The 24,826-nt window shown below is 35.5% G+C and overlaps 3 protein-coding genes across 5 annotated transcripts; all 3 read left to right on the forward strand.

Annotated features, from left to right (window-relative positions):
- The first annotated feature begins 3,364 nt into the window (after positions 1-3,364).
- On the forward strand, positions 3,365-11,916 carry LOC114312242 (aspartokinase 2, chloroplastic). 3 transcript variants are annotated; one of them, XM_028258486.2, is made up of 14 exons: positions 3,365-3,625; positions 4,087-4,642; positions 4,727-4,809; positions 4,931-4,971; positions 6,731-6,885; positions 7,913-8,062; positions 8,179-8,274; positions 8,473-8,589; positions 9,562-9,681; positions 9,770-9,862; positions 9,949-10,065; positions 10,361-10,477; positions 10,975-11,037; positions 11,539-11,916. In XM_028258486.2, the coding sequence occupies exons 2-14, from the start codon at positions 4,235-4,237 to the stop codon at positions 11,686-11,688; spliced, it is 1,710 nt and encodes a 569-aa protein (XP_028114287.1). In that variant the 5' UTR covers positions 3,365-3,625; positions 4,087-4,234; the 3' UTR covers positions 11,689-11,916. The 3 variants fall into 3 exon arrangements, with proteins under 3 accessions (XP_028114287.1, XP_028114414.1, XP_028114350.1); XM_028258613.2 differs by having other exon boundaries at positions 3,396-3,625; positions 4,233-4,642; XM_028258549.2 differs by having other exon boundaries at positions 3,401-3,625; positions 4,224-4,642.
- Positions 11,917-12,227: 311 nt separating this feature from the next.
- LOC145789960 (uncharacterized) lies at positions 12,228-16,474 on the forward strand. Its single transcript, XM_082867714.1, has one exon. It carries the CDS (start codon positions 15,831-15,833, stop codon positions 16,335-16,337), a length of 507 nt encoding a protein of 168 aa, XP_082723840.1. The 5' UTR covers positions 12,228-15,830; the 3' UTR covers positions 16,338-16,474.
- Positions 16,475-18,012: 1,538 nt separating this feature from the next.
- On the forward strand, positions 18,013-21,889 carry LOC114318462 (aspartokinase 2, chloroplastic-like). Its single transcript, XM_082924138.1, has 7 exons — positions 18,013-18,025; positions 18,620-18,774; positions 19,799-19,948; positions 20,065-20,159; positions 20,336-20,474; positions 21,448-21,567; positions 21,656-21,889. Exons 1-7 carry the CDS (start codon positions 18,013-18,015, stop codon positions 21,887-21,889), a joined length of 906 nt encoding a protein of 301 aa, XP_082780264.1.
- Positions 21,890-24,826: the final 2,937 nt, after the last annotated feature.

Here is a 24,826-nt window from a genome sequence, read left to right on the forward strand (position 1 = left end):
TTTCTCCACCCCTAGTAATAGTATCCAAGTGCGATATTAGTCAGACATCAGACCTAGGGCTGCCGTTGTGACTAAGTTATAGCAGCGATTTGCTGTGAGTCTGTGGGGACTTTTTCCGAATCTTTTTCGATGATCTACATCGTTCATATTGTAAGGTTTGTCGAGTATATCATTTATACAAAAAATCAAGTTAATCAGAAATCCATAACCCTATGATCATATTCAAATTGTTTTAAAAAATTATTGAGATAATGTTAACTATTTATTTTTTTAAAAACAAATGTACTCTTATTATAAAGTTATAGATTTTCAATTAATTTAATTTTTTACGTGAGTAATCTATTTACCAAATTTCACAATATGAATAATTTAAATTATAAAAAAAGACTCGAAAAAAATCTTGCACGAGAGCACAGCAAATTGCTGCTGTGACAGCAGCACCCCAGGTTAATGTAACCAATTTGTATTGCGGTCTGATTAGTCGTTGGTCTTTTGTCGGTTGTCGTTCCCTGCTTGCCTCGTGCTTTCCCACCCCACCTACACAAAAGTCTGGGACCCACACTTTGTGGGTGTTTGTGATTTATTTATTTGGTATTTTTTTTAATTTATATAATTTTATAAAAAAATCACTACCATTTTTTATAAAAAAATAAATAAAATATATAGAGTATGTTTGGTTTAAATTTCTAGAGTGATTTTGAAAAAAAAATTTAAAAAAATTTGTTTGATTTGTAAATTTTTTAAAATAATTTTTAAAATTACTTTCTTTCTCTTACCTATCAATTGATCACATTTTCTCTCTTTTCTTTTATTTTCAATCACTTTTTATCTCACACACATCTACTCAATTATAACAAAATATCAAATATTACAAACTCCAAAACTACTTTCAAAATACACAATCAAACAAATTAAAAAAATTTCTAAATTCTCTCTCCAAAATAATTTTTAAAAACTACTCTCCCTCGAAACCAAACCAAACCAAACATACCAGTAATTTTTTTGGGTGTTTTCCAATACCGTTGTATCTCAAATTTACGTCAGGAATGATGGTAAATGATGGTGTGTGATAAGAGTTGTAAATAAAATTAATCTTAATTACATATTAATATTTTTAATAATTTTAAAATAAAATTTCTACAAGCCCCACATAAATTCACGTCACAAAAGTTAAAAATGAAGGGACAATCAATCTACGAGAACCGCGTCACACCGGACCGACCACATGTCGTTGGATTCATCATGAACGTAGCAAATTAAATGGAGTATTACAAAACAAACAAATAAATTATATGATACGAAAATGAAGTATAATTTATTTATTTTTATGTTAGATTAGGAAAATGATAAAACAAATTCAAAATTCAAACATGTTAAAAAAACACAAGCATTAGTGATAAAAATACCCAAAATGATAGAAATTTATAATGTATAAAAAGTATTACATTGGCACCACTTAGATGAATTAATTAATAATTAGAAGAGGTAGGTAGTGTTTGATAAAATTAGAAATTGAAAATTAAGTATTAAAAACTAAATTTTGAAATTTTTAAGTTGAAAAACTATTTAATAAAAATTTAAGTGCTAAATTAAAAATAAATTGTTTGATATGTATAACATAAAACTAGAAATTTATTATTTTTAAATTATATATTTTAATTTTTATATTATGATGGTGGTGGTGGTGGTGGTGGTAGAGGAGTGGCATAATGGTGGTGGTGGTGGCGGTGGTGGTGATGGTAGTGGTGGTGGTAGCGATAATATATGGTAGTAGTAAAATGATGGTGATGTTCGTAACAATAATAATAATGGTGATGAAGGTGGTGATAATAGTGATGGTGGTGGCGGTGGCGGTAGTGATGACATAGTGGTGGTGGTAATAATGGTAGCAGTGATAGTGACATGATGGTAGTGGTTGTGGTAACGATGGCGGCGGCGGTAGTGGTACTAGTAGTAGCGGTGATGGTAATAAGTTTATAATAACATATATCGATATTGATATTTAATATTTATTAATTCAGTCAGAATTAAGTAAGGTTTATATGATTTAAAATTTTCTTAAGTTTTAGCCTATATTTTAAAAAACGCTTAAATTTTTAAGTGATATTAATTATGATTATCAAATAGACTTTATTGATTATCACTTAATTAATTCAGTTTTAAGCACTAAAAAATGTTATTAAACATTATTGGCATATGTCTTTTTCTTTGAATAGTTTTATTTATTTTTATTTTTTTAATATGTTAAAAAAAAATTAATATGTTTGAAAAGTTAATATATTAAAAAAATTTGATGTAATATTTAATTTTTTTAAACTGAAAATAAATACATATTTTATAACTTTTAAACTTAAAAAAAAAATTATTTAACACATCCTAAATACGCCTTAATAAAAGTATAAGTAAATACACATATCAAGAATAATATTGCGATTAAAGTGTAAATATTGAGTATATTAACAAATTATTACATTGCTAACATATTATGATAATATTAGTAATATATATGGGTAACGGGAATCATGTAACTAAAACAAAAATTATAGATGAAATAGTAGAACAAATATGATGAAAAGATTAATATAAATTCATCTAAACTTAATATCAAAATATAAAATGTATAATTTTACTATAAAATTTTATAAAATTAATTATATAATAGATAATATTGTAAAAATTTGTGATTTAGGCGTCGTTTGTAAGCAAATTATTTTAATTTTTTTTAATCTTTTATGAATGATGTATAAAAAATAGAGAATAATGTAAAAATTTATAATAATTTTTTAATTAAAATATATAATTGATAAACAAAATTTTAATTATAATATATTTAATTATGTTAATTTATAGCGCATGTACACATTTTATTGTAATATTATAAATTTTTGTAGTAAAATTATAGGCTCTGTTTGGTTGTGATTTGTAATTAATTTTCTACACGTGTGTTTGAGTATAATGTTTGGCTATGGTTTTGAAATAAATTTTCCACACTCTCTGCAGAGAATTCTGATGCACAGACCGCGTTTTTTGTCAAAATTTTGCCTGAGGAAGTCCACCCGGATGTCCCCTGAATTCCAGATTTTTTTTTTTTTTTTGGCAATTGATTTACATACTCGGGAAAAATATTTTCTGAATTTTTTAAAATTTTTTATGTGTTTTAAAATAATTTTGAGTTGTATGTTTAGTTACGAGTTGTAAATTTTTGTATTACATATCAAATGTCACATCAATAATTCCCCACTCAAATCAAATCTCTTTTCCAAAACTATTTTCAAAACTCTTTACCAAATAAATTTTCCACACTCAAATCATAATTCTACAACACACAAACTCAAAATAAAACTCATACTCTCAAATCACATTTACAAAACGCAACCAAACGCAGGCATACATTTTGTGTGAGATGCACCATAGCATTTCCCTTATGATTCGGAGGGCGCCGCCGGCCGCTGTGACCCACATTTTCTGCAGAGCTCCATAGCTCGCTCGCTGTAAAACGGACCACAGAGAGAGAACGAGAGAGAGAGAGAGAGAGAGAGAGAGAGACTTTGAGGAATCGAGGAAGATACTACAAGAAAACCCTAGACCTCTCTTCTCTGTGTTTTAAGCGCCTCCTCTCAAGAAGGTACCTTTACATTCCTTCTTTGCTTCGCAAGAAAATGCAGCAAAGGAAATGAGATTGAAATCTCCAATCTCACATTTTCATTTGTTGTTTATTGAGATCCTAATAAAGGAAGGAATATCCCCTATCTAACCGTCGCTATCATTAACATATATATATATATATATATATATAGATATATTTATTTATTTATTTGTAGCGAATATTTTGTTAATTAGAGCTCTACATGAAACATTTTCAAACACTGTATTTTTGCTCGTTTTCTCTGCGACCAAACAGCATATAATCGTAATTTGTTCTGTTAGTTTATAAATTTATTTGGTGTTCCTTTTAAATTAATTCAATCAAGCCATTGTTATGGTCAGGTCATTTGGCAGATGAACAGAAAAATATTTGCAAGTGCGTGGCATTTAATAATTAAATAAATTGTTCCTTGATTAGATCTATCAATATTTCTGTCGCAGGTGATGCGTTTGGAGCTCTCACTCTGTGTTTTGATTGCAAACCCCAACTTCTCTTATTTGTCGAAATAACTTCCTTTGATTTATTTGAGAAACTCATTAGCTCTTTGATAGAATTGTTTAGTGACATTTTTTTTTAGTCAATTAAGGAATGGAAATTGCAATGCATTTGTTTGGAGTCCAAACTCCTCAACCTGCTTTTTCAAGGAGACATTTGGATTGCCAACTTCTGTCATCCCAGAAGCATCTTCATTTTGCTACATCTGTGGCTTCTGCTTCTGGATTACGTTGTAGAATCGTACAGAATTGTCGTAGTTGGAGAGTTTTAAGAGTGAGTTGTGAGGAAAGAATTGTTGATGTACTTAAGAGGAACAAAACCAAAAATCAAATTTGTGATGGGGCCTTGAATGAGCTGACATGCGTCATGAAGTTTGGTGGATCATCGGTGGCCTCAGCTGACAGGATGAGAGAGGTTGCTGACCTTATTCTTAAATTCCCAGAAGAAAAGCCTGTGATAGTTCTTTCAGCTATGGGAAAGACAACTAACAAACTTTTACTGGTATACACATTCATGTTTTATTCTTCTTTTTTTCCCCTTATCATCTGAAAAAGATGCCAACTGATATTTGTATGTGTGTAACAGGCTGGAGAAAAGGCCGTCAGTTGTGGCATTTCCAATGTCTCTGATATTGATGAGTTGAGCTGTGTGAAAGAATTGCATCTCAGGTTGGTATGTTTTCGTTTTCAACTCCCCCTCCCCCTCCCCCTCCCCCATCTGGATGACCAAAATCACAGTTGTATTTTATATTGTAGAAATGTTCTTATTGGACATAATTTGCATTTTTAGGACTATGGATGAGCTAGGTATTGACAAGTCCACTGTTTCAAGTAAGTTCCCACTTTCCAATAAAAAATTAGCTGTTCTTTGTTGATATGAGTTCTTTTGAGTTCTATAGTCATTGATATTTCTACTTTCTCTCTTCTAAAAAAACTAAAATATACTAACTTCTCATTAATCCAATGTCACCACTTACAAGCTCTGGAGAGATTCCATAACTTTTCTTTGGAGAACATTTCAGTCACTGCACCTTTGGGAAAATTAAAGTGCACAAATAGTATTCCAAAATTCAATTGTTGATGTGTTAGCAGTTGAGAATAGGTTCTTGCTTGATAGTAATTCAAAACTACTTTCATAATAATGTTAGGTAGCGTTTGGTAACTTTTACATTTTTTGTTTATGTTTACACAAATTTTATTAACTCATTTTTGTTTATTTTTAGAAAAACATAAGCTACAAAAGCGTTTGATTTGGACAAAATATTTGAAAATTTTTAAAAACATAAACTAAAAAACATGTTTGTTAAGGCCTAAAATATTTATATTTATTTTTTGTTATTTATGGCAATGGGATCATACATTAGAGATCAAAAAATCAACAATGGTGTATACATACATCAGAGATCTAATGCAAGATCAAAACACCAACAATAGCAACACAAACCCAATTGATTTCACTCTTTCTAAGTTCAAAAAAGTCATCTCTTTGTTGAACCGGACCAGTCACGCCCGGTTCCACCGCAGACCGCCTTGTCCTCCGTCGTTCTCATCCTCATCTCTTCTTGATTAGACTCCGACACCATCAAAGCCTTAGAAGAGCAACGAATCTGGAGCTGCAGTGATGGATTCGGAACTGCAGTAATGGATATAGAGCTGTGGCTTTCAGAGCTCTAAGATCCATCATTCGTTTGTGGTGGAGTCGAGCATGGAGGATGAGAGATTTGAAGCGACGACGGAGTCCAGATTTGAGGCGGTAGAGTCCAGATCTGAAGAGAGAGAGAGGTGGTGCGGTGGGTGTTTAGAATAGAGAGAGAGAGAGAGAGAGAGAGAGAGAGAGAGAGAGGGAGGCATAGGAGAAGAGAGCGACCGACGACAGTGTAGTCGATGGCGAAGATGCGGTTGACGGTGGTATTAGAGTTGTAGTGGTGTTGGCGTTAATGGAGAGAGAGAGAGAGAGAGAGAGAGAGAGAGAGGCCGTGGCGGTAGAGCATCAGAGGGTGAGGGGAAGTGGTGGTGAGAAAGGGAGGGGGAGAAGAACTGCGGAGAGAGAGAGGAAGAGAGAGAGTATGGTTTGATTTACTGTAGCTCCGTGTTTTTTGAGTTTAAAAACCAACGTAAACTCATTTTTTGAGTTTACAATTTTTTATCAAATTTACAAACTGAGACCAATTATTTATAAACTAAAAAATTTACCAAACAAGTTTTTACAATAGTTTTTAAAATTTTTGTAAATATAAACTGAAAACAAAATGATTACCAAACAAGTGGTTCAAATTTTTGTTTGGGGAGCTATTCTTCAAGGAACGGATGAATATGCCAGCTTTATTGATTTCTTCTGCTGGTTCTGCAATAATAGATCTCACCACTATAACAAGTGCACTGAGGTATAGCCATTTATAAAAGTAAGATGACATTAATAACCTAATGTCAATTCTATTAAATACTAACTTTTTCCATTTTAATGATGACTTTTGATTTGCCCAATATCTATTTACTGGCTATAAAATAAATTTTGTTCCTGGTCCACATGCTTGCTTAGATGACATTCATGTATGCTTATGTATGTTTGGTTTGTGAAAATATTTTATAGCACTCCTAGAAGAATTGGATCAACTTCTGAAGGCAATTGCTCAAGTCAAAGAGTTGACTTTACGCACAAAAGACTACTTAGTCTCATTTGGGGAGTGCATGTCAACAAGAATTTTTGCTGCATATTTAAATAAAATTGGTGTTAAAGCTCGCCAGGTATTTGTCTTCTAATCATTATCTAGGACTCTCTGGTTTTTGAAAATCTGTATTCTTCAATGGCCAATGAAATAATGAAGCAATTCTGTACTGAACAATGCTGCTAGGCCTATGATTTTAGTACTATGTTAAATTGTGGTCAAACTCTATGATTTTTTGATTTAGGATGTGAAGTCCCTTCAATATCTCTTACTTTATTATTATTATTATTATTTTTTTGAGCGATGTTTTAGTACTTGCTTAATCCCCTTATATTAAATTTGAGGTAGACTTATATATAAGCCTGGTATTAATTGACAATTTTTGCTTGTCCTTATACGAGACAGGTTTAGTTAAACCAAAAGGGAAAAGATTATGTGTGATATAAAAATGGAAATGGCTATGCATGTTTTTAATATTGTGATTGGTTTTTACAACTGGAAATTGTGTTGCATTTGAATCTGTTTCTTCTCCTTGCATGTTTATTGATTTCTTGAGTTCCAATGAAGAATTATGTTGTAGATTTGTCTATTGGGATTTCGCTTGTGCATGTATGTCATTGTCTGAGCAGGCTCGATCTTCTTGATACCATAGTATCAATCTATTATGCATAACATGTTACATCTGAAGCTGCTGCATTCAATCTTTCAACGTGAAGAATACCTAAATCTTTTGTGATTAATTGTCTGTTTGCTATTCTTTTTGGTAAGCAACAAAGGCAAGACACTGATGATTACTTCTTGTTTGTTTAATGAAAGCCATATTGGCAGCAAAGGCAATAGTCTTACCTCAATGAAACGTCTATAATGAACCATCCTTGAAAGCTATTCTTTTTGGTAACAAACTCTATTGGAAGGCTGTCATTTCTAGTTACTTCCTTCTGCTAAACTTTTAGATAATTGGTTAAATAATTTCAGTATTATTTAACACATGTAATATTGACATTTTTCTATTGCTTTTCCTGCTGGTTGAAATGTCTGCTGTACTTTTAAGTGCCTTGTTAATGATTTCTATGATCATGACTAATTATGACACTATCATTTTGCAGTATGATGCATTTGATATTGGTTTCATAACAACAGATGACTTCACAAATGCGGATATTCTGGAAGCAACTTATCCAGCTGTTGCAAAGAGGTTACACAGTGATTGGATTAGTGATCCTGCAATTCCTATTGTTACTGGCTACCTTGGAAAGGTCCTCCTGCCTCCAATTCCATTATAGTTTTCTACTTTGAAGGAGTCATTATCTGCCTGAGACTTGTCCATTTGTGGGATTGCAGTAATGATATTCAATAACCATTATGATTGCAGGGCTGGAGATCTTGTGCAGTGACTACATTGGGTAGGGGTGGCAGTGATTTGACAGCCACAACCATTGGTAAAGCACTTGGGTTGCAAGAAATTCAGGTCAGTGTTTACACTAAATATATGTCAAAAGTACATGAACATAATTAACTAGTATGTGAGCATATGAACATGTATGGAACAGTGTGTGAAAGTGTTTTCTTGTGAGCCCAAGTTGTATGAAAATTTCTTTCAGATTCTAGAATATCCATAGTACGATGTTTCTTGACAAATAAGAGCCTATTTTTCAAACATTTTCAGGTGTGGAAGGATGTTGATGGTGTTTTGACATGTGATCCTAATATATATCCACTCGCAGAACCTGTGCCACATCTAACATTTGAAGAGGCAGCAGAGCTTGCATATTTTGGTGCTCAGGTAATCATTTAATGGCTTATACCTTTTATTGGACTATCAGAAAACATCATTGCTGGTATACAATTTTCTGGCACAGGCTCTTCTTGTAATTTGCTCCTGCACGCAATGTTTTATTTTTATGTTAGGTTATTTTTCATGTTTGGCCTGTTCTGAACTCATCACACTGGCTGAGTTTTCAGCTGAATCTTCTTGTTAGGGGCGTTCCGAATATGGTTCCGGCTTGATAATTTGATTTAATTGTCCAAGTTCTCACCCAAAGTATGAGGAATAAACTTAACCAGAGAAAACAAGAGAAAAAAAGTCTAAGGAATAAGAAAAAACTAGATGCCAATTATCTGGAAACAGCCATCAAGTTTTAGTTCAAAATATATCCTCAGCATTATTCATTCCTGCTCTCTTAATCTACATCTGGTTGTATTTTATGCAACTTTAATAAAATTTAATAACTGTGGAAGTCTGCTCCTAACTTGACCATAGTTCTTTACTGGCAATAAAAATCTGGTTTCCTTTTTTTGACCATATAAACTGTAGACTTTTGATTGCCGATAACGAGTCAGACTGGGCAATTACATTGTGTTTTACGAAGTGCTAGCTAGTAGCTATGAAATCTCTCTCACTGAGCATTTAATTATTCCTCTAATTTCTCAAATATTTATTTATAGTAATAGCATTTTTGAGGTTATGGGTTCAAGTCTGGAGGTAACCACTTTGTGTACTGTGTCAAAGGTTAGGTGTGTACCCAATTTTTTCCCTTCCAAACACACATTAATGTGTATTAATTGGACATTGTTTTTTAGTAATAGTATTTTTTATTATACCAATTTGGTATAGTTGACATGTTTGTAAATCCATAATGCATCCCAAATACTTGCTGGTTGGCAGAATTTGACAAAATTGGAAGTTGCTTGATAGATTCCATTGGGTGATAAATAAAATGAGTTTGCTAGATGCATTGTTGTTGTGCTTTTACAGGTCCTGCATCCACAGTCCATGAGGCCAGCAAGAGAAGGTGATATTCCTGTCAGGGTTAAGAATTCTTACAATCCTAAGGCTCCAGGTACACTCATCACCAGATCAAGAGATATGAGTAAGGTTTGTAGCATGAAACTCTGCAGAAATGAAACTGATTATTTTATAGGAAACTTTAAACAGCTTAAATTATGAACAATTCCAATTCCAGGCAGTACTAACTAGCATTGTCGTGAAACGGAATGTGACCATGTTGGATATTGTAAGCACTCACATGCTTGGTCAATTTGGTTTCCTTGCCAAGGTAAATGAGCTATCTGATATATATAGTGCATTTTGTCCTGTGGTTGCCTTCATTGCTTTTCTAAGCTTTAATGATGTGCATGGTAGGTATTCTCAATCTTTGAAGATTTGGGCATATCTGTAGATGTTGTAGCTACAAGTGAAGTTAGTATTTCCTTGACATTGGATCCATCAAAGCTCTGGAGCAGAGAACTGATTCAGCAGGTAAGTGTACGATATTGTGCTTATTGTATTGTTAGATTTATTACTTTTCTGTTTTTCATCCCCCACACCACACAGATGATCTCATTGAATGCATGGACTCCTTTAATGGGTGCACATGTTGGTACTGTATGTAAAGAGTGTGATAACATGAGACCCTAAACTTCATCAAATACACCATGCACACCTTATGCTTACAATCTTTCCAGCATTGGGTATAGTGCTAAGGTTTGACTTTTGCTTCATGCTTTAACTGTGAATTTATTTCCTTATTTGGTGTTTCATCTTCTTTGAATAGGAGCTTGACCATGTTGTGGAAGAACTTGAAAAAATTGCAGTTGTAAATCTCCTTCAGCACAGATCAATCATCTCTCTTATTGGGAATGTTCAAAGGTCGTCACTGATATTAGAGAAGGTACTGTAGCATATAATTCTGTTTTGAGTCCCATTGGACTTGTTTTTTGTGGTATTTTGTGTTTTGGTAGGACTCGTCTGGATTACGCTTCTCATGAGTAATTTTTCTCCTTCTTGTTCTTTGCTTTTCTTAATTTTCTTTTTATTTTATTTTTTACACAATAATGCATATTGATCTTCCTAAACCCCATATTTCTAACATATTTTTGGATAAAGAAAGGTATTTTATAGCTTGGATTTGTAACTGTCAACTTTGGGAGTGATTATATGAAATTTTACTGAAGAACAATTTGTGCTGTGGTTTGCTAACACACTTCTAGATCAGAATTTTTTTTCCAAGTCGGTTAATTTACCTGTTGAATTTCTGAAAATACTCTCTTGACCCTTTTCTGGGGGAACTCCAAAGAAAATGTATTCAACCTTCATCTGGCTTCTCATTTGCTTATAACTATTTGGTTGTGGTACCAATTCTTGTTTCTTGGGTGCATTTTCTGGCAGGCTTTTTGTGTTCTTCGTGCCAATGGGGTCAATGTTCAGATGATATCTCAAGGTGCATCCAAGGTATCTAGACATAATAACTACATATCCTGTTCTCTTGCATGTATTTTTTTGTGTGTGGGGTAATTTAGTTTTCAGAACCTAAGCACAGGTCTTAAGCACCATGACCTTTAGGCATATGTTCAGCGATCCAAGACCTAGAACTACTTATTTCTTAAGTACGGAGGCAATAAGTATGAACCATCTGATTTGAAGAGATTGGACAGCTTTCACTATACACACAAACGAATCCAAATATATAAGAAACACAAACAAGCACACCATTCCATTGAAGTTGAGTGTGCAAAACAGATTATCAAGAACTGTGTTTTGTTCTCATCTGTTAACTGTAGGTTGGACCCATTTTATTGTTGTATCTGCAGACATGCAATCACTGAATGTTGTTTTAATGGCCTGAGTTTGTGGAAGATAATTTTCAACACGTTTTTATTTCATCATCTGTTTAAGACATCTGTTTTTTTTGTTGTTGTTGTTGTTGTTGTTGTTGTTGTTGTTGCCAACCAGGTTAACATCTCACTGATAGTACATGATAGTGAAGCAGAACAATGTGTGAGGGCTCTGCACTCTGCCTTTTTTGGGAGTGATATCTCCGAAGTAGATCGGGAATGTGGATCTCAGAATGTTTCTGTCCCAATTTTGCGAAATGGATGTTGACTGGTTTCTGGACCGTGATCAAATATAATTGTTGTCTTTCTAGATATGGTTACATTTTAAGCCTGGTTCACTATTACCGTAGTTTAAGCTGTAGTATGGGAACTATTCATGGATCTCAGACATATTTAATGTCTTGCAACGTCTTAGATTCCTGTGGTTGTTTCATAACTAGATCAAAGTTTTTTTTTTTTTTTTGGGGGTAAGCAACTAGATATATATTATTTCAAATAGTTTGTTTGTTTTTTTTTTTTTTCTTTTCATTTCTTCAAACAATTCATTTGGTCATCAGCAGTGACTGGTGGGTGATGCAGCACACAATAATAGTGCTGTAATACCAAATTGATGCGGAACGAAGAAAGAAGAAGATGAGAAACGGGGGAAAGAAACAGTGAGAGAAGAGAAGAAATAGAGAGAGAGAGAGAGAGAGAGAGAGATAGTTTTGATCCTGTGGCTACAAATTTATAACATGGACTATTTGAATTATAGAAGTGGGTCCGGAGTAATGAAATCTTATTAAAAATCTTGCTATTTTTGGTTTGGTTTAAACAGTTCTTCTACTTATACATAAATTAAGGTCTCGTTTGGGAAAAAATTAATTTAGTAATTTTTTGGTTATTTGGTTAAAATATGAGCTAAAAAAAATTAATATGTTTGGGATGATTTTTTGACTTTTTAAGAAAAGATGTGTAAAAAGTAGAGAGAAAAGAGAATATTTGACTTTTTGGTATAGGTTGTTAGTTTTTTGACTTTTTTAGTAATTTTTTGACTTTTTGGCTAAACGAGACAGTTCTCAAATGAGGCCTAAAGGTTTCGTTTGAGAACATATTTTTTAGTAATTTTTTGATTAAAATATGATGTGAAAAAATTAGTATATTTGGTATGATTTTTTTAATTTTTTTATGAAAAGATGTGCAAAAATTAAGAGAAAAAAGAATTTTTGACTTTTTTATATAAGTTGGTGGTTTTTTAATTTTTTTAATAATTTTTTAACTTTTAAGTGTCGTTTTGGCAACATACACACAAAAAGCTGTGTTTTGTGTGCTGCTCAAAAACGTCAAACCATCCCAAAACACTGAAAATCTCATTTGGGAAGACCCAAAAAAGCAACATCCAAATTTATCAAACTATCCTCTGGAACATTTTAATTAATTAATTCAAAAATCAAAAAGTAAGGATATTTTGGTCATTTTAGAGTGATGTGACACTTTTAAAAAATATTAAATCAAAAATCAAAAAAGTCAATTTTTTACTAACTTTTCAAATCACTTCCAAAAGAGTCAAAAAACTTGGTAAAAAGTCAAAAGTCAACTTTTTATTAACTTTCTAAAACACCTCTAAGTTAAAAAGTGACGTTGTCAAACGAGATTTAATTATAGAATTGAAATAATCTTTTCACATAGGTGTGTAATTCACAAAAAATAAAAAAAATAAGCGTCACTTGTGAGATGGTAGTTTTATCTGATTATCGTCGATTTTTGTGTTTTACTTTTCTTTACGAAAAAGCTTTGGCTCCTCTCATGTTTTTGTTTCCTCGTTCCCCAATCACAGAGCAATTTGAGAATTTAAAATGCATTATTTGTAAGAAAGCTATATATTTTCATCTTGCCTGGACATGTTTAGTAAAATCACTAAGGGCTGGTTTGGCATAGATTATATAATTCATTTTTTTATCTTTTTTCCATCACATTACCTCTCTACTTTTCTGCATATCTTTTCGTAAAAAGATAAAAAGTGCACTTTCTTAGGACACTCCAAACCAATCCTAAAATTAGTGATTAACTAGATGTGGTAAGCTTTATTAGTATTAACTGGATCAGAAGGTGAATGGGTAAATTACTTAGAAATTCTATTTAAAAGATGATAAGCTTATTTAGTGCTCGTTTGGCTAACAATTTAGGATTAAAAAACTACAAAAAGAAAAAAATAAGTTATATAAGTCAATAAGACAAAGGCATTGTTTGGTAGGGTTTATTTCCAGTTTATTTCAGCTTTTAGCTTAATTTAGGCTATTTTGATGTGTTTGGTTCAGTTTAACAATACAGTTTATAACTTTTTGTAAGTCAAAAATCAACTTATTTTTTGAGTGGGGGAGGGGAAGCTTAATTTATAAGTCAAAAATCAGCTTATGTTCACAGTTATAAGCTATAAGCTGTTAAGCTATAAGGTATAATCACTTTCCCGCAGCTCTACCAAACGGGGCCAAAATATCATTTTTTACCCATAATCATTACATTTTTTCTCTCACAAAAGTAAAAAAAGTCCTTAAACAAAAACCAAACGAGACTAAAAAAGTCTCAATCTAAAAAAGTTGACTATATTAGCCAATGTCAAACAACTCCGTAGTCTCACAATCTTTTGAATTCTCTCAAAAGTTCACTACATATTTTTCTTCTTCATTTTTCTCTATGTTTTTATCTACTTATTTCTCTTCCTGATTTTTGGTGACCGACAACATGCCTTGGTTTTTCTCTTTCTCTCTCTAATATAAAGTCATTGGGTGACCAACGACCATCATTGCTTGGAGTTCACCAGCAACCATCGAATATCGACTCCTTACTTTACCTTCACCGACGGCGAAAGAGACGAGTTTCCGGTAAAGAAAATGAGTAGATCTATTCAGATCTGATGTAGATCTACTCAGATCTACATGAGATCTGACTAGATCTAAATCAAAAATAGTTGCTGGAGTACAATATTCTCTTTATATCTGTTTTTTTCCTTCGATTCCTCAATTTTTCTACATTTTCTTTGCTATATACTTCTATTTTCCTATTTTAATGGAGAAAATCTTTAAGTTATGAACCTATTATTTTTAAGTTTTAGTTACAGGCGGTGAAAACTGTAAAATTTTACAGTTTTTTTTTGTACTGAAATGAATCATACTTTAAAACTGTAAAATTTACAGTTTCATGACATTCTTTAAAATTGTAAAATTTTACAATTTCATAACATGTTTTTCAATTTGATTAATAATAATAAATACTTAATAGAATCATGTTTTGAAACTGTAACATTTTACAGTTTAAAGTTTACTTTTCAGTTTGATCAATATTAGAGATTATTTGGAAAAAATTACAAAAATTGAAAAATAATATATTCTTTTTTTCCATTGTTGTTTGTTGTTGTTATTATTATTATTATTTTTTCCTTTCAGTTTATCAATATTTGGAACATTTTGCTATGTTTTTTTCACTATAATTTCTCTATTTTTTTTTTGGACAATATTCTGGACATTCCGGTCAGTTTCTGATGATATTCTTGACGTTCAACGAATATTCTGGACATTCCGGCGTACTTCCCCGGTGATGTTAAATATTTCGGCGAGTCTCCGGTAACCGTTTAATGGAAGTTCGACGATGGTGAGATGTAACAGTGTTTTTATAGTTATATATATATTTTTTTGATAACAATTAAAAATAAGTAGGTCTAATTGATGCAAATATTTTATTTAAAATTAAATAAATTTTAAACTTTGTGTATGAGTGTCCAAGGTGTATGGTGTATGGGCTTGGGTGCTATCCATGAGTTATGCGCTTGGACGCATTTTTTTGTTGTGAATTCTCGGAGATGTAGTAGGTCCAGAATGGATGTGAAACCCCCCTCTCCGCCCCCCTATATAATGAATGAAACAAACAAGTTAGGGTTGGGAGGTAACGTTAAGGTTTTAAGAATGGCATGCACAATCAACTTCAGATGCCTGGACGAAGGATTTGAAGGTTAAAATTTTTGTGTTTGGAAAGATAGTTGAGTTTTTTTTTTTTGTAGTTAGATGTGATGTTTGTGAGAAAAAAATAAAATGATTATGAATTTAATGTGATATTTTGTCTAGATTTATTTCTTTTGATTTTTTAACTAATTTTGTCTTTTAGTGTGTTTTAGCAAAAAAAAAAAAAAAACACTTCCCAAACAGCGCCATGGATGTGAAAACCCCCCCGCTCCGCCCCCTATATAATATGAATGAAACAAACAAGTTAGGGTTGGGAGGTAACGTTATGGTTTTAAAAATGGCGTGCGCAATCGATTTCAGATGCCTGGACGAAGGATTTGGAGGCAAAACACACAAGAGAAAAAGATCTAAGCAAGCCGAAGAAGACCTAAATTGATCCATCCAATCTCAAAACAACGACAAAGACGATGCCTCCATGGAAGTGGAAGAAGAAGAAGAAGAAGAAGAAGAAGAAGAAGAAGAAGAAGAAGGGACACAGTCAAAGAGACAAGCAGTGTCATCTTCAGATAACCTAGACAAGTCGATGGTGTTCGGAAAGCCTACATACGATGGAGTAATAGCAGGGAAGGTATCAGGGAGGAAGTGGAAGCAGCTGAGGACACACAGAGCGTCGGCAGTGTACATGACTAGGAAGAACACCACGTACGAGCAGAGGTTGAAGCAGAAGAAGATCAAGAGGGCATACACCGAGAGAATAACGGAGCTCAAGGAGGAGATCAGGCACAACAAGGTGGAGAAGAGGAAGAAGCGACAGGAGAGGGACAAGAGGAAGCAAGACAACATTCTCAGATCTGGGACCAAGTTGCAGAAGATTACTAATCCCAAGACGCTCAAGAAGATTGCCAAATCTAAGCACAAGAAGCTCCTCAAGGTCGTCCCTGACGATCTTCTCAACAACAACAACAATAAGAAGAAGAATTAATTTTTTGTTTTGTTTTATTTTGTTTTGTTTTGTTTTGTTTTTTTTTTTTTTAATTGAGTATTTGGAGCAAAAAGACCTGATGTTTTGTAATTTTTTTTGTTACTTTGAATTTGGATGGAAATGGGATTTTGGTAGTATCTAAGTTAGAGAGATATGGTGGTGGTGTTGTGATGTTTGATTACAATTTTCCTTTGCTCCTATTCTTACAATTTCAAGAAATGATCCTAGAATGGAAGTTTGAAGTCATGCCTCCCTCCCTCCCCAAGCTACGAGGTTAGGTTACTCATTCAGATTTTTTTATTTTTTTATTTGGCAAAGATAAATAACTTCATATTATAGAAGAAAAACATATCTCAAAATATGTACATGCCAAACACAGAAAAAAAATGTTACTATCACGCCCCCAAAATATGATACCAATAAACCATTCATAAGATCATACTTTCACTCATCAGAGTTTTTATTACAAAAGATATTAATGCGGTATTGACAAGTTCATTGTTTCTAGTAAGTTCCTATTTTCCAATAAAAAATTAGTTGTTCTTTGTTGATATGAGTTCTTTTGAGTTATGTAGTCATTGATATTTTTACTCTCTCTTCTAAAAAAACTATAATATACTAACTTCTCATTAATCCAGTGTCACCACTTACAAGCTCTGGAGAGATTCTATAACTTTTCTTTGGAGAACATTTTAGTCACTTCACCTTTGGGAAAATTAAAGTGCACAAATAGTATTCCAAAATTCAATTGTTGATGTGTTAGCAGTAGAGAATAGGTTCTTGCTTGATAGTAATTTAAAACTGCTTCACAATAATGTTAAGGTAGCGCTTGGTAATGTTTACGGTTTTTATTTATGTTTACATAAATTTTAAAAATTGATTTTTGTTTATTTTAGAAAAATATAAACTACAAACGTGTTTGATTTGAACAAAATGTTTAAATAATTTTAAAAACATAAACTAAAAAACATGTTTGTTAAGGCCTAAAATATTTATATTTATGTTTTATTATTTATGACAATGGGATCATACATTAGAGATCAAAAAATCAACAATGGTGTATACATACATTAGAGATCTAATGCAAGATCAAAACACCAACAATAGCAATACAAACCCAATCGATTTCACTCTTTCTAAGTTCAAAAAAGTCATCCCTTTGTTGAACCAAACCAATCACGCCCGGTTCCGCCGCAGACCGCCTTGTCCTCCGTCGTTCTCATCCTCATCTCTTCCCGATCAGACTCTAACCCCATCAAAGCCTTAGAAGAGCAACGAATCTGGAGCTGCGGTGATGTATGTGGAGCTGCAGTGATCGATATAGAGCTGTGGCTTTCCGAGCTCTAAGATTCATCATTCATCCGCGGTGGAGTTGAGCATGGAGGATGAGAGATCTGAAGTGACGATGGAGTCCAGATTTGAGGCGGTAGAGTCTAGATCTGAAGAGAGAGAGGTGGTGCGGTGGGTGTTTAGAATAGAGAGGGAGAGAGAGAGAGAGAGAGAGAGAGAGAGAGAGCGAGGCATAGGAGAAGAGAGCGACCGACGACAGTGTAGTCGATGGAGAAGACGCGGTCGACGGTGGCATTAGAGTTATGGTGGTGTCAACGTTAATGGAGGTAGAGAGGAGAAAGAAGAGAGAGAGAGAGAAACTGTGGTGGTAGAGCGGTGGAGGGTAATGGGAAGCGATGGTGAGAAAGGGAGGGAGAGAAGAGCTGCGGAGAGAGAGAGGAAGAGAGAGAGTATGGTTTGATTTACTGTAGCTCCGCGTTTTTTGAGTTTAAAAACTAGCGCAAACTCATTTTTTGAGTTTACAATTTTTTGTCAAATTTACAAACTGAGACGAATTATTTATAAACCAAAAAATTTATCAAACAAGTTTTTACAATAGTTTTTAAAATTTTTGTAAATATAAACTGAAAATTGAAAACTAAATGGTTAAAAAACAAGTGGTTCAAATTTTTGTCTAGGGAGCTATTCTTCAACGGACGAATATGCTAGCTTTATTGATCTCTTCTACTGGTTCTGTAATAATAGATCTCACCACTAAAACAAGTGCACTGAGGTATAGCCATTTATAAAAATAAGACGACATTGATAACCTAATGTCAATTTTATTAAATACTAACATTTTCCATTTTAATGATGACTTTTGATTTGCCCAATATCTATTTACTGGCTATAAAATAAATTTTGTTCCTGGACCACATGCCTGTTCAGATGACATTCATGTATGCTTATGTATGTTTGGTTTGTCAGGTTTTGTTTGTGAAAATATTTTACAGCACACCTAGATGAATTGGATCAACTTCTGAAGGCAATTGCTCAAGTCAAAGAGTTGACTTCATGCACAAAAGACTACTTAGTCTCATTTGGGAAGTGCATGTCAACAAGAATTTTTGCTGCATATTTAAATAAAATTGGTGTTAAAGCTCGCCAGGTATTTGTCTTCTGATCATTATCTAGGACTCTCTAGTTTATGAAAATTTGTATTCTTCAATGGCCAATGAAATAATGAAGCAATTCCATATTGAACAATGCTGCTAGGCCTATGATTTTCGTATTATGTTAATTTGTGGTCAAACACTATGATTTTCTGATTTTATGTGAAAGTCCCTTCAATATCTCTTACTTTATTATTATTATTATTTTTTAAGCGATGTTTTAGTACTTGCTTAATCCCCTTATATTAAATTTGAGGTAGACTTATATATAAGCCTGGTATTAATTGACAATTTTTGCTTGTTCTTATACGAGACGGGTTTAGTTAAACCAAAAGGGAAAAGATTATGTGTGATACAAAAATGGAAAGGGCTATGTATGTTTTTAATATTGTGATTGGTTTTTACAACTGTAAATTGTGTTGCATTTGAATCTGTTTCTTCTTCTTGCATGTTTATTGATTTCTTGAGTTCCAATGAAGAATTATGTTGTAAATTTGTCTATTGGGATGTCGCTTGTGCATGTATGTCATTGTCTGAGCAGGCTTGATCTTCTTGATACCATATTATCAATCTATTATGCATAACATGTTACATCTAAAGCTGCTGCATTCAATCTTTCAGCATGAAGAATACCTAAATCTTCTGTGATTAATTGTCTGTTTGCTATGATTTTTGGTAAGCAACAAAGGCAAGATATTGATGATTACTTCTTGTTTGTTTAATGAAAGCCATATTGGTAGCAAAGGCAATAGTCTTACCTCAATGAAACGTCTCTAATGAACCATCCTGGAAAGTTGTTCTTTTTGGTATAACAAACTCTATTGGAAGGCTGTAATTTCTAGTTACTTCATTCCGTTAAACTTTTAGATAATTGGTTAAATAATTTCAGTATTATTTAACACATGTAATATTGACATTTTTCTATTGCTCTTCCTGCTGGTTAAAATGTTTGTTGTACTTTTAAGTGCCTTGTTAATGATTTCTCTGATCATGACTAATTATGACACTATCATTTTGCAGTATGATGCATTTGATATTGGTTTCATAACAACAGATGACTTCACAAATGCAGATATTCTGGAAGCAACTTATCCAACTGTTGCGAAGAGGTTACACAGCGATTGGATTAGTGATCTTGTAATTCCTATTGTTATTGGCTACCTTGGAAAGGTCCTCCTGCCTCCAATTCCATTATAGCTTTCTACTTTGAAGGAGTCATTATCTGCCTGAAACTTGTCCATATGAGGGATTGTAGTAATGATATTCTTTAACCATTATGATTGCAGGGCCGGAGATCTTGTGCAGTGACTACATTGGGTAGGGGTGGTAGTGATTTGACCGCCACAACCATTGGTAAAGCACTTGGGTTGCAAGAATTCATGTCACTGTTTACACTAAATATATGTCAAAAGTACATGAACATAATTAACTAGTATGTGAGCATATGAACATGTATGGAACAATGTGTGAAAGTGTTTTCTTGTGAGCTCAAGTTGTATGAAAATTTCTTTCAGATTCTAGAATATCCATAGTACGATGTTTCTTGACAAATAAAAGCCTATTTTTCAAACATTTTCAGGTGCGGAAGGATGTTGATGGTGTTTTGACATGTGATCCTAATATATATCCACTCGCAGAACCCGTGCCACATCTAACATTTGAAGAGGCAGCAGAGCTTGCGTATTTTGGTGCTCAGGTAATCATTTAATGGCCTTCTACCTTTTATTGGACTATCAGAAAACATCATTGTTGGTATACAATTTTCTGGCCCAAGCTCTTCTTGTAATTTGCTCTTGCACGCAATGTTTTATTTTTATGTTAGGTTATTTTTCATGTTTGGCCTGTTCTGAACTCGTCACACTGGCTGAGTTTTCAGCTGAATCTTCTTGGTAGGGGCTTTCCGAATATGGTTCCGGCTTGATAATTTGATTTAATTGTCCAAGTTCTCACCCAGAGTATGAGGAATAAACTTAACCAGAGAAAACAAGAGAAAAAAAGTCTAAGGAATAAGAAAAAACTAGATGCCAATTATCTGGAAACAGCCATCAAGTTTTAGTTCAAAATATATCCTCAGCATTATTCATTCCTGTTCTCTTAATCTACATCTAGTTGTATTTTATGCAACTTTAATAAAATTTAATAACTGTGGAAGTCAGCTCCTAACTTGACCATAATTCTTTACTGGCAATAAAAATCTGGTTTCCTTTTTTTTACCATATAAACTGTAGACTTTTGATTGCCGATAACGAGTCAGACTGGGCAATTACATTGTGTTTTACGAAGTGCTAGCTAGTAGCTATGAAATATTTCTCACTGAGCATTTCATTATTTCTCTAATTTCTCAAATATTTATTTTTTGTAATAGTATTTTTGAGGTTATGGGTTCAAGTCTGGAGGCAACCACTTTGTGTACTATGTCAATGGTTAGGTGTGTATCCAATTTTTTCCCTTCCAAACACACATTAATGTGTATTAATTGGGCGTTGTTTTTTAGTAATAGTATTTTTTATTATGCCAATTTGGTATAGTTGACATGTTTGTAAATCCATAATGCATCCCAAATACTTGCTAGTTGGCAGAATTTGACAAAATTGGAAGTTGCTTGATAAATTCCATTGGGTGATAAATGAAATGAGTTTGCTAGATGCATTGTTGTTGTGCTTTTACAGGTCCTGCATCCACAGTCCATGGGGCCAGCAAGAAACGGTGATATTCCTGTTAGGGTTAAGAATTCTTACAATCCTAAGGCTCCAGGTACACTCATCACCAGAACAAGAGATATGAGTAAGGTTTGTAGCATGAAACTCTGCAGAAATGAAACTGATTATTTTATAGGAAACTTTAAACAGCTTAAATTATGCACAATTCCAATTCCAGGCAGTACTAACTAGCATTGTCGTGAAACGGAATGTGACCATGTTGGATATTGTAAGCACTCGTATGCTTGGTCAATTTGGTTTCCTTGCCAAGGTAAATGAGCTATCTGATATATATAGTGCATTTTGTCCTGTGGTTGCCTTCATTGCTTTTCTAAGCTTTAATGATGTATATGATATTGGCACCGTCTATGGGAAGTTGATAGACAAAACCTTATATTCCCAACTCATCTGATCGCCGTCCATGGCGAACAACGAAGCGATTCCGTTGTCCGCCATTGACGGAGTTAGCCCGGAGTCAGTTAGACGAAGAGAAGGACACCCTGCCAATCCTCTGATGGCGGACCTGGAGACTTCTCTAGGAGGACATTCAGGAGACGCGCGGGATAAGCGCGGAAGAAGCTTTAGTCATTCTTGGAGTCCAGACAGTCACAAACAGCGGAGAGAATCGCACGCCAAACGTTTGGAACACAAGCTAAGGGGCCAAGACGCCGTCATCCGGAGAATGGCGGCGGAGATGGTGGATCTTAAGCGGCATGTCAAAGGGAAGGGTGTAGCTAGAGTGGGAGACCACAGTGAGCGCACCTAACCCCGCCGTTCAGGCAGTCAGAGCCAGTGGCACACTCCGTCCCTCACAATCACCAGATGTTAGAAGGTTGGAGATTTCGACGTGCCCGTAGAGAAATCTAGCGCGCATGATAGCACTTACCAACCCTCACGTCCGATGATGACGTCAAGGTACTCCTACTCCGCTCGTTCAGAGGATTTGCGGGCAGTCTTGAAGGAGCGGGCTCGCCGGCGGGAGACTCAGAGGGTGCCGGCATTCCAGCGGTTATCCTATGGGGGTCGCGCCAGTGAAGAGGTCATAATGCCTCCACCCCGCCTTGCTGTGCCTCCTCTTCCAGACACGGATTTGGCGAGGCTGCGCGCCACTCCTTTCTCTCTGGAGATAGAAACAACACCACTTCCCGCAGGCTTCCACCAGCCAAAGTTCACGCTCTAAGACGGAAAGACCGATCCATACATGCATGTATGCCACTTCTGACAGGTCATGGCCGGACATAGACAGAATGACGCTCTTATGTGCCTTATCTTCTCGTCAAGTTTGGGCGAGCTGGGCTTGAAATGGTTTGAGAGGCTGCCGGAGGGGAGCATCGAAAGGTGGCAGCAGTTGGCGGAAGCCTTTGTGACGCGTTTCAAAACCAACACCAGAGCGCCAAAGGAAGTTGACCACCTTCTTAGTGTCAAGATGGAGCCGAGCGACACACTCAAGGCATACAACTCCAGATACTGGGAAACCTTCAAAGAGATCTTGGATTTCCCAATTAACTTGGCAATTACACAATATAAGCGTGGTCTCCCGGTCGGACATAGATTGCGGGACTTGCTTACCATGCACCAGCCGACATCTATGGGCCAACTAATACAGTGCATCAATGAGCACATCCGAGTAGAAGATGATGCGGCAGCATTTACCGTGAAGGCAACTCCGGTAGCAACAGACAAGAGGTCGGCTGGCAAGGTGCACGCAGTCGGACAGGAGACCAACCGTTCAAATGATCGCGCCGAGGAATCTAACCGAGGTTCAAATCGTCGAAACCGGGGTAGGGGTCGGCGGAATGACCGAGATGAATACCCCCGCGATGACGTAGCTGACACAAACAGAAGGTTGAAAGCTCGGACGAGTGTCACCACAGTCTTTAAGATTCTAATCTATCGCATACTTAGTGAAATCCGTGGCGAGGATTATGTCCGGTTTCCTGCTAAGTTAGGCGATGCGCAAAAAGGATTCAATCTGCAGTACCGCTGCATATTCCATCGGGAGCGCGGACACCGAACAGAGGACTGTTTGCCTCTGAAGCAACACTTGAAGGAGCTAGTCGCAGCCGGACACTTGGACCTTTACATTGATGGGGGTGTGAAGGCCGTACATCAAGCCCCGGTTGACCCGCGTGGACCGGATGACCAGGAGGCACCCCCATAAGGAGTTGTTAATGTCATCCACGGCATAGTGGAGCCGGCCGTGTATGCGAGCTCCGAGGTATGATCAAGAAGGCAGAACACATGAGGGAAGTTTTGTCAGTCTAGCTCGCGATCAAGAGGGGGAAGACCGACGAGAAAGACGTGATCAGTTTCTCTACAAGGGACTTAGAGCGCATTCAGACGCCGCACAACGATGCCTTAGTGGTCACACTCCGCGTCAAGGAATTCGATGTCAAGCACATCTTGATCGACCAGGGAAGCTCGGTCGAGATCATGTATTACGACGCGTTCAAACAGCTCAAACTCCGAGATACAGACTTGGCACCGGCAACTTCGCCACTGGTTGGTTTCAACTCGTAACCGGAGTGGCCTTTGGGAAAAATTATTCTGCCAGTCAAAGCGGGATCCGTGGTCAAGCAAGTGGAGTTCTGGGTATTGCAACGTCTACATATAACCTGATCCTTGGAAGGGGATGGCTTCACGCTATGCAAGCCGTAGCGTCGACCTACCATCGGGTGATGAGATTTCCCTCGACTATGGGGGCAATTGAGGAAGTTTGGGGCGATTAGGTCATGTCAAAGCAGTGCTTCGTGGCAGTGAACGGGAGCCGAGCTGCCAAAGGCTTCGTCCAAATGATTGAAGGACCGGAAGACCGGGGAGTCCTTGACGACGTGGGCACCAAGGCTAAGGATAAAGCCGTTGAAGAGTTGGTGGAGGTGCGGATTGACACGGAGAGCCTGAACAAGTTCTTTTTGCTCGGATCAAGCCTTACCGCCCAAGAAAGGACCGAGATGGTGGAATTTTTGATGGCAAATATCGAAGTCTTCGCATGGTCACCTTACGACATGCCCGGCATCGATCCGAGCTTTATTTTCCACCACCTCAATGTTTTCCCCGGGGCAAAGCCGGTCATTCAGAGAACGAGGAGATTGACGCTACACCATGCCGAGGTAGTTGCAGAAGAGGTGAAGAACTTGCTTGAGGCACGAGCTATTTAGGAAGTGCACTACCCTCGGTGGATTTCAAACACGGTCGTTGTACCTAAGAAGAATAGGAAGTGGCGAGTTTGCGTTGACTACAAGACCGTCAACCGAGCTTGCCCTAAAGACAGCTTTCCTCTGCCCAGAATAGACCAGCTTGTCGATCTAACGGCTGGACATAACAGACTCAGTTTTTTGGATGCCTACCG

Source organism: Camellia sinensis, chromosome 4 (assembly GCF_055761805.1).
Source record: "Camellia sinensis isolate YWXY chromosome 4, ASM5576180v1, whole genome shotgun sequence".
Taxonomy (NCBI): Eukaryota; Viridiplantae; Streptophyta; class Magnoliopsida; order Ericales; family Theaceae; genus Camellia; species Camellia sinensis.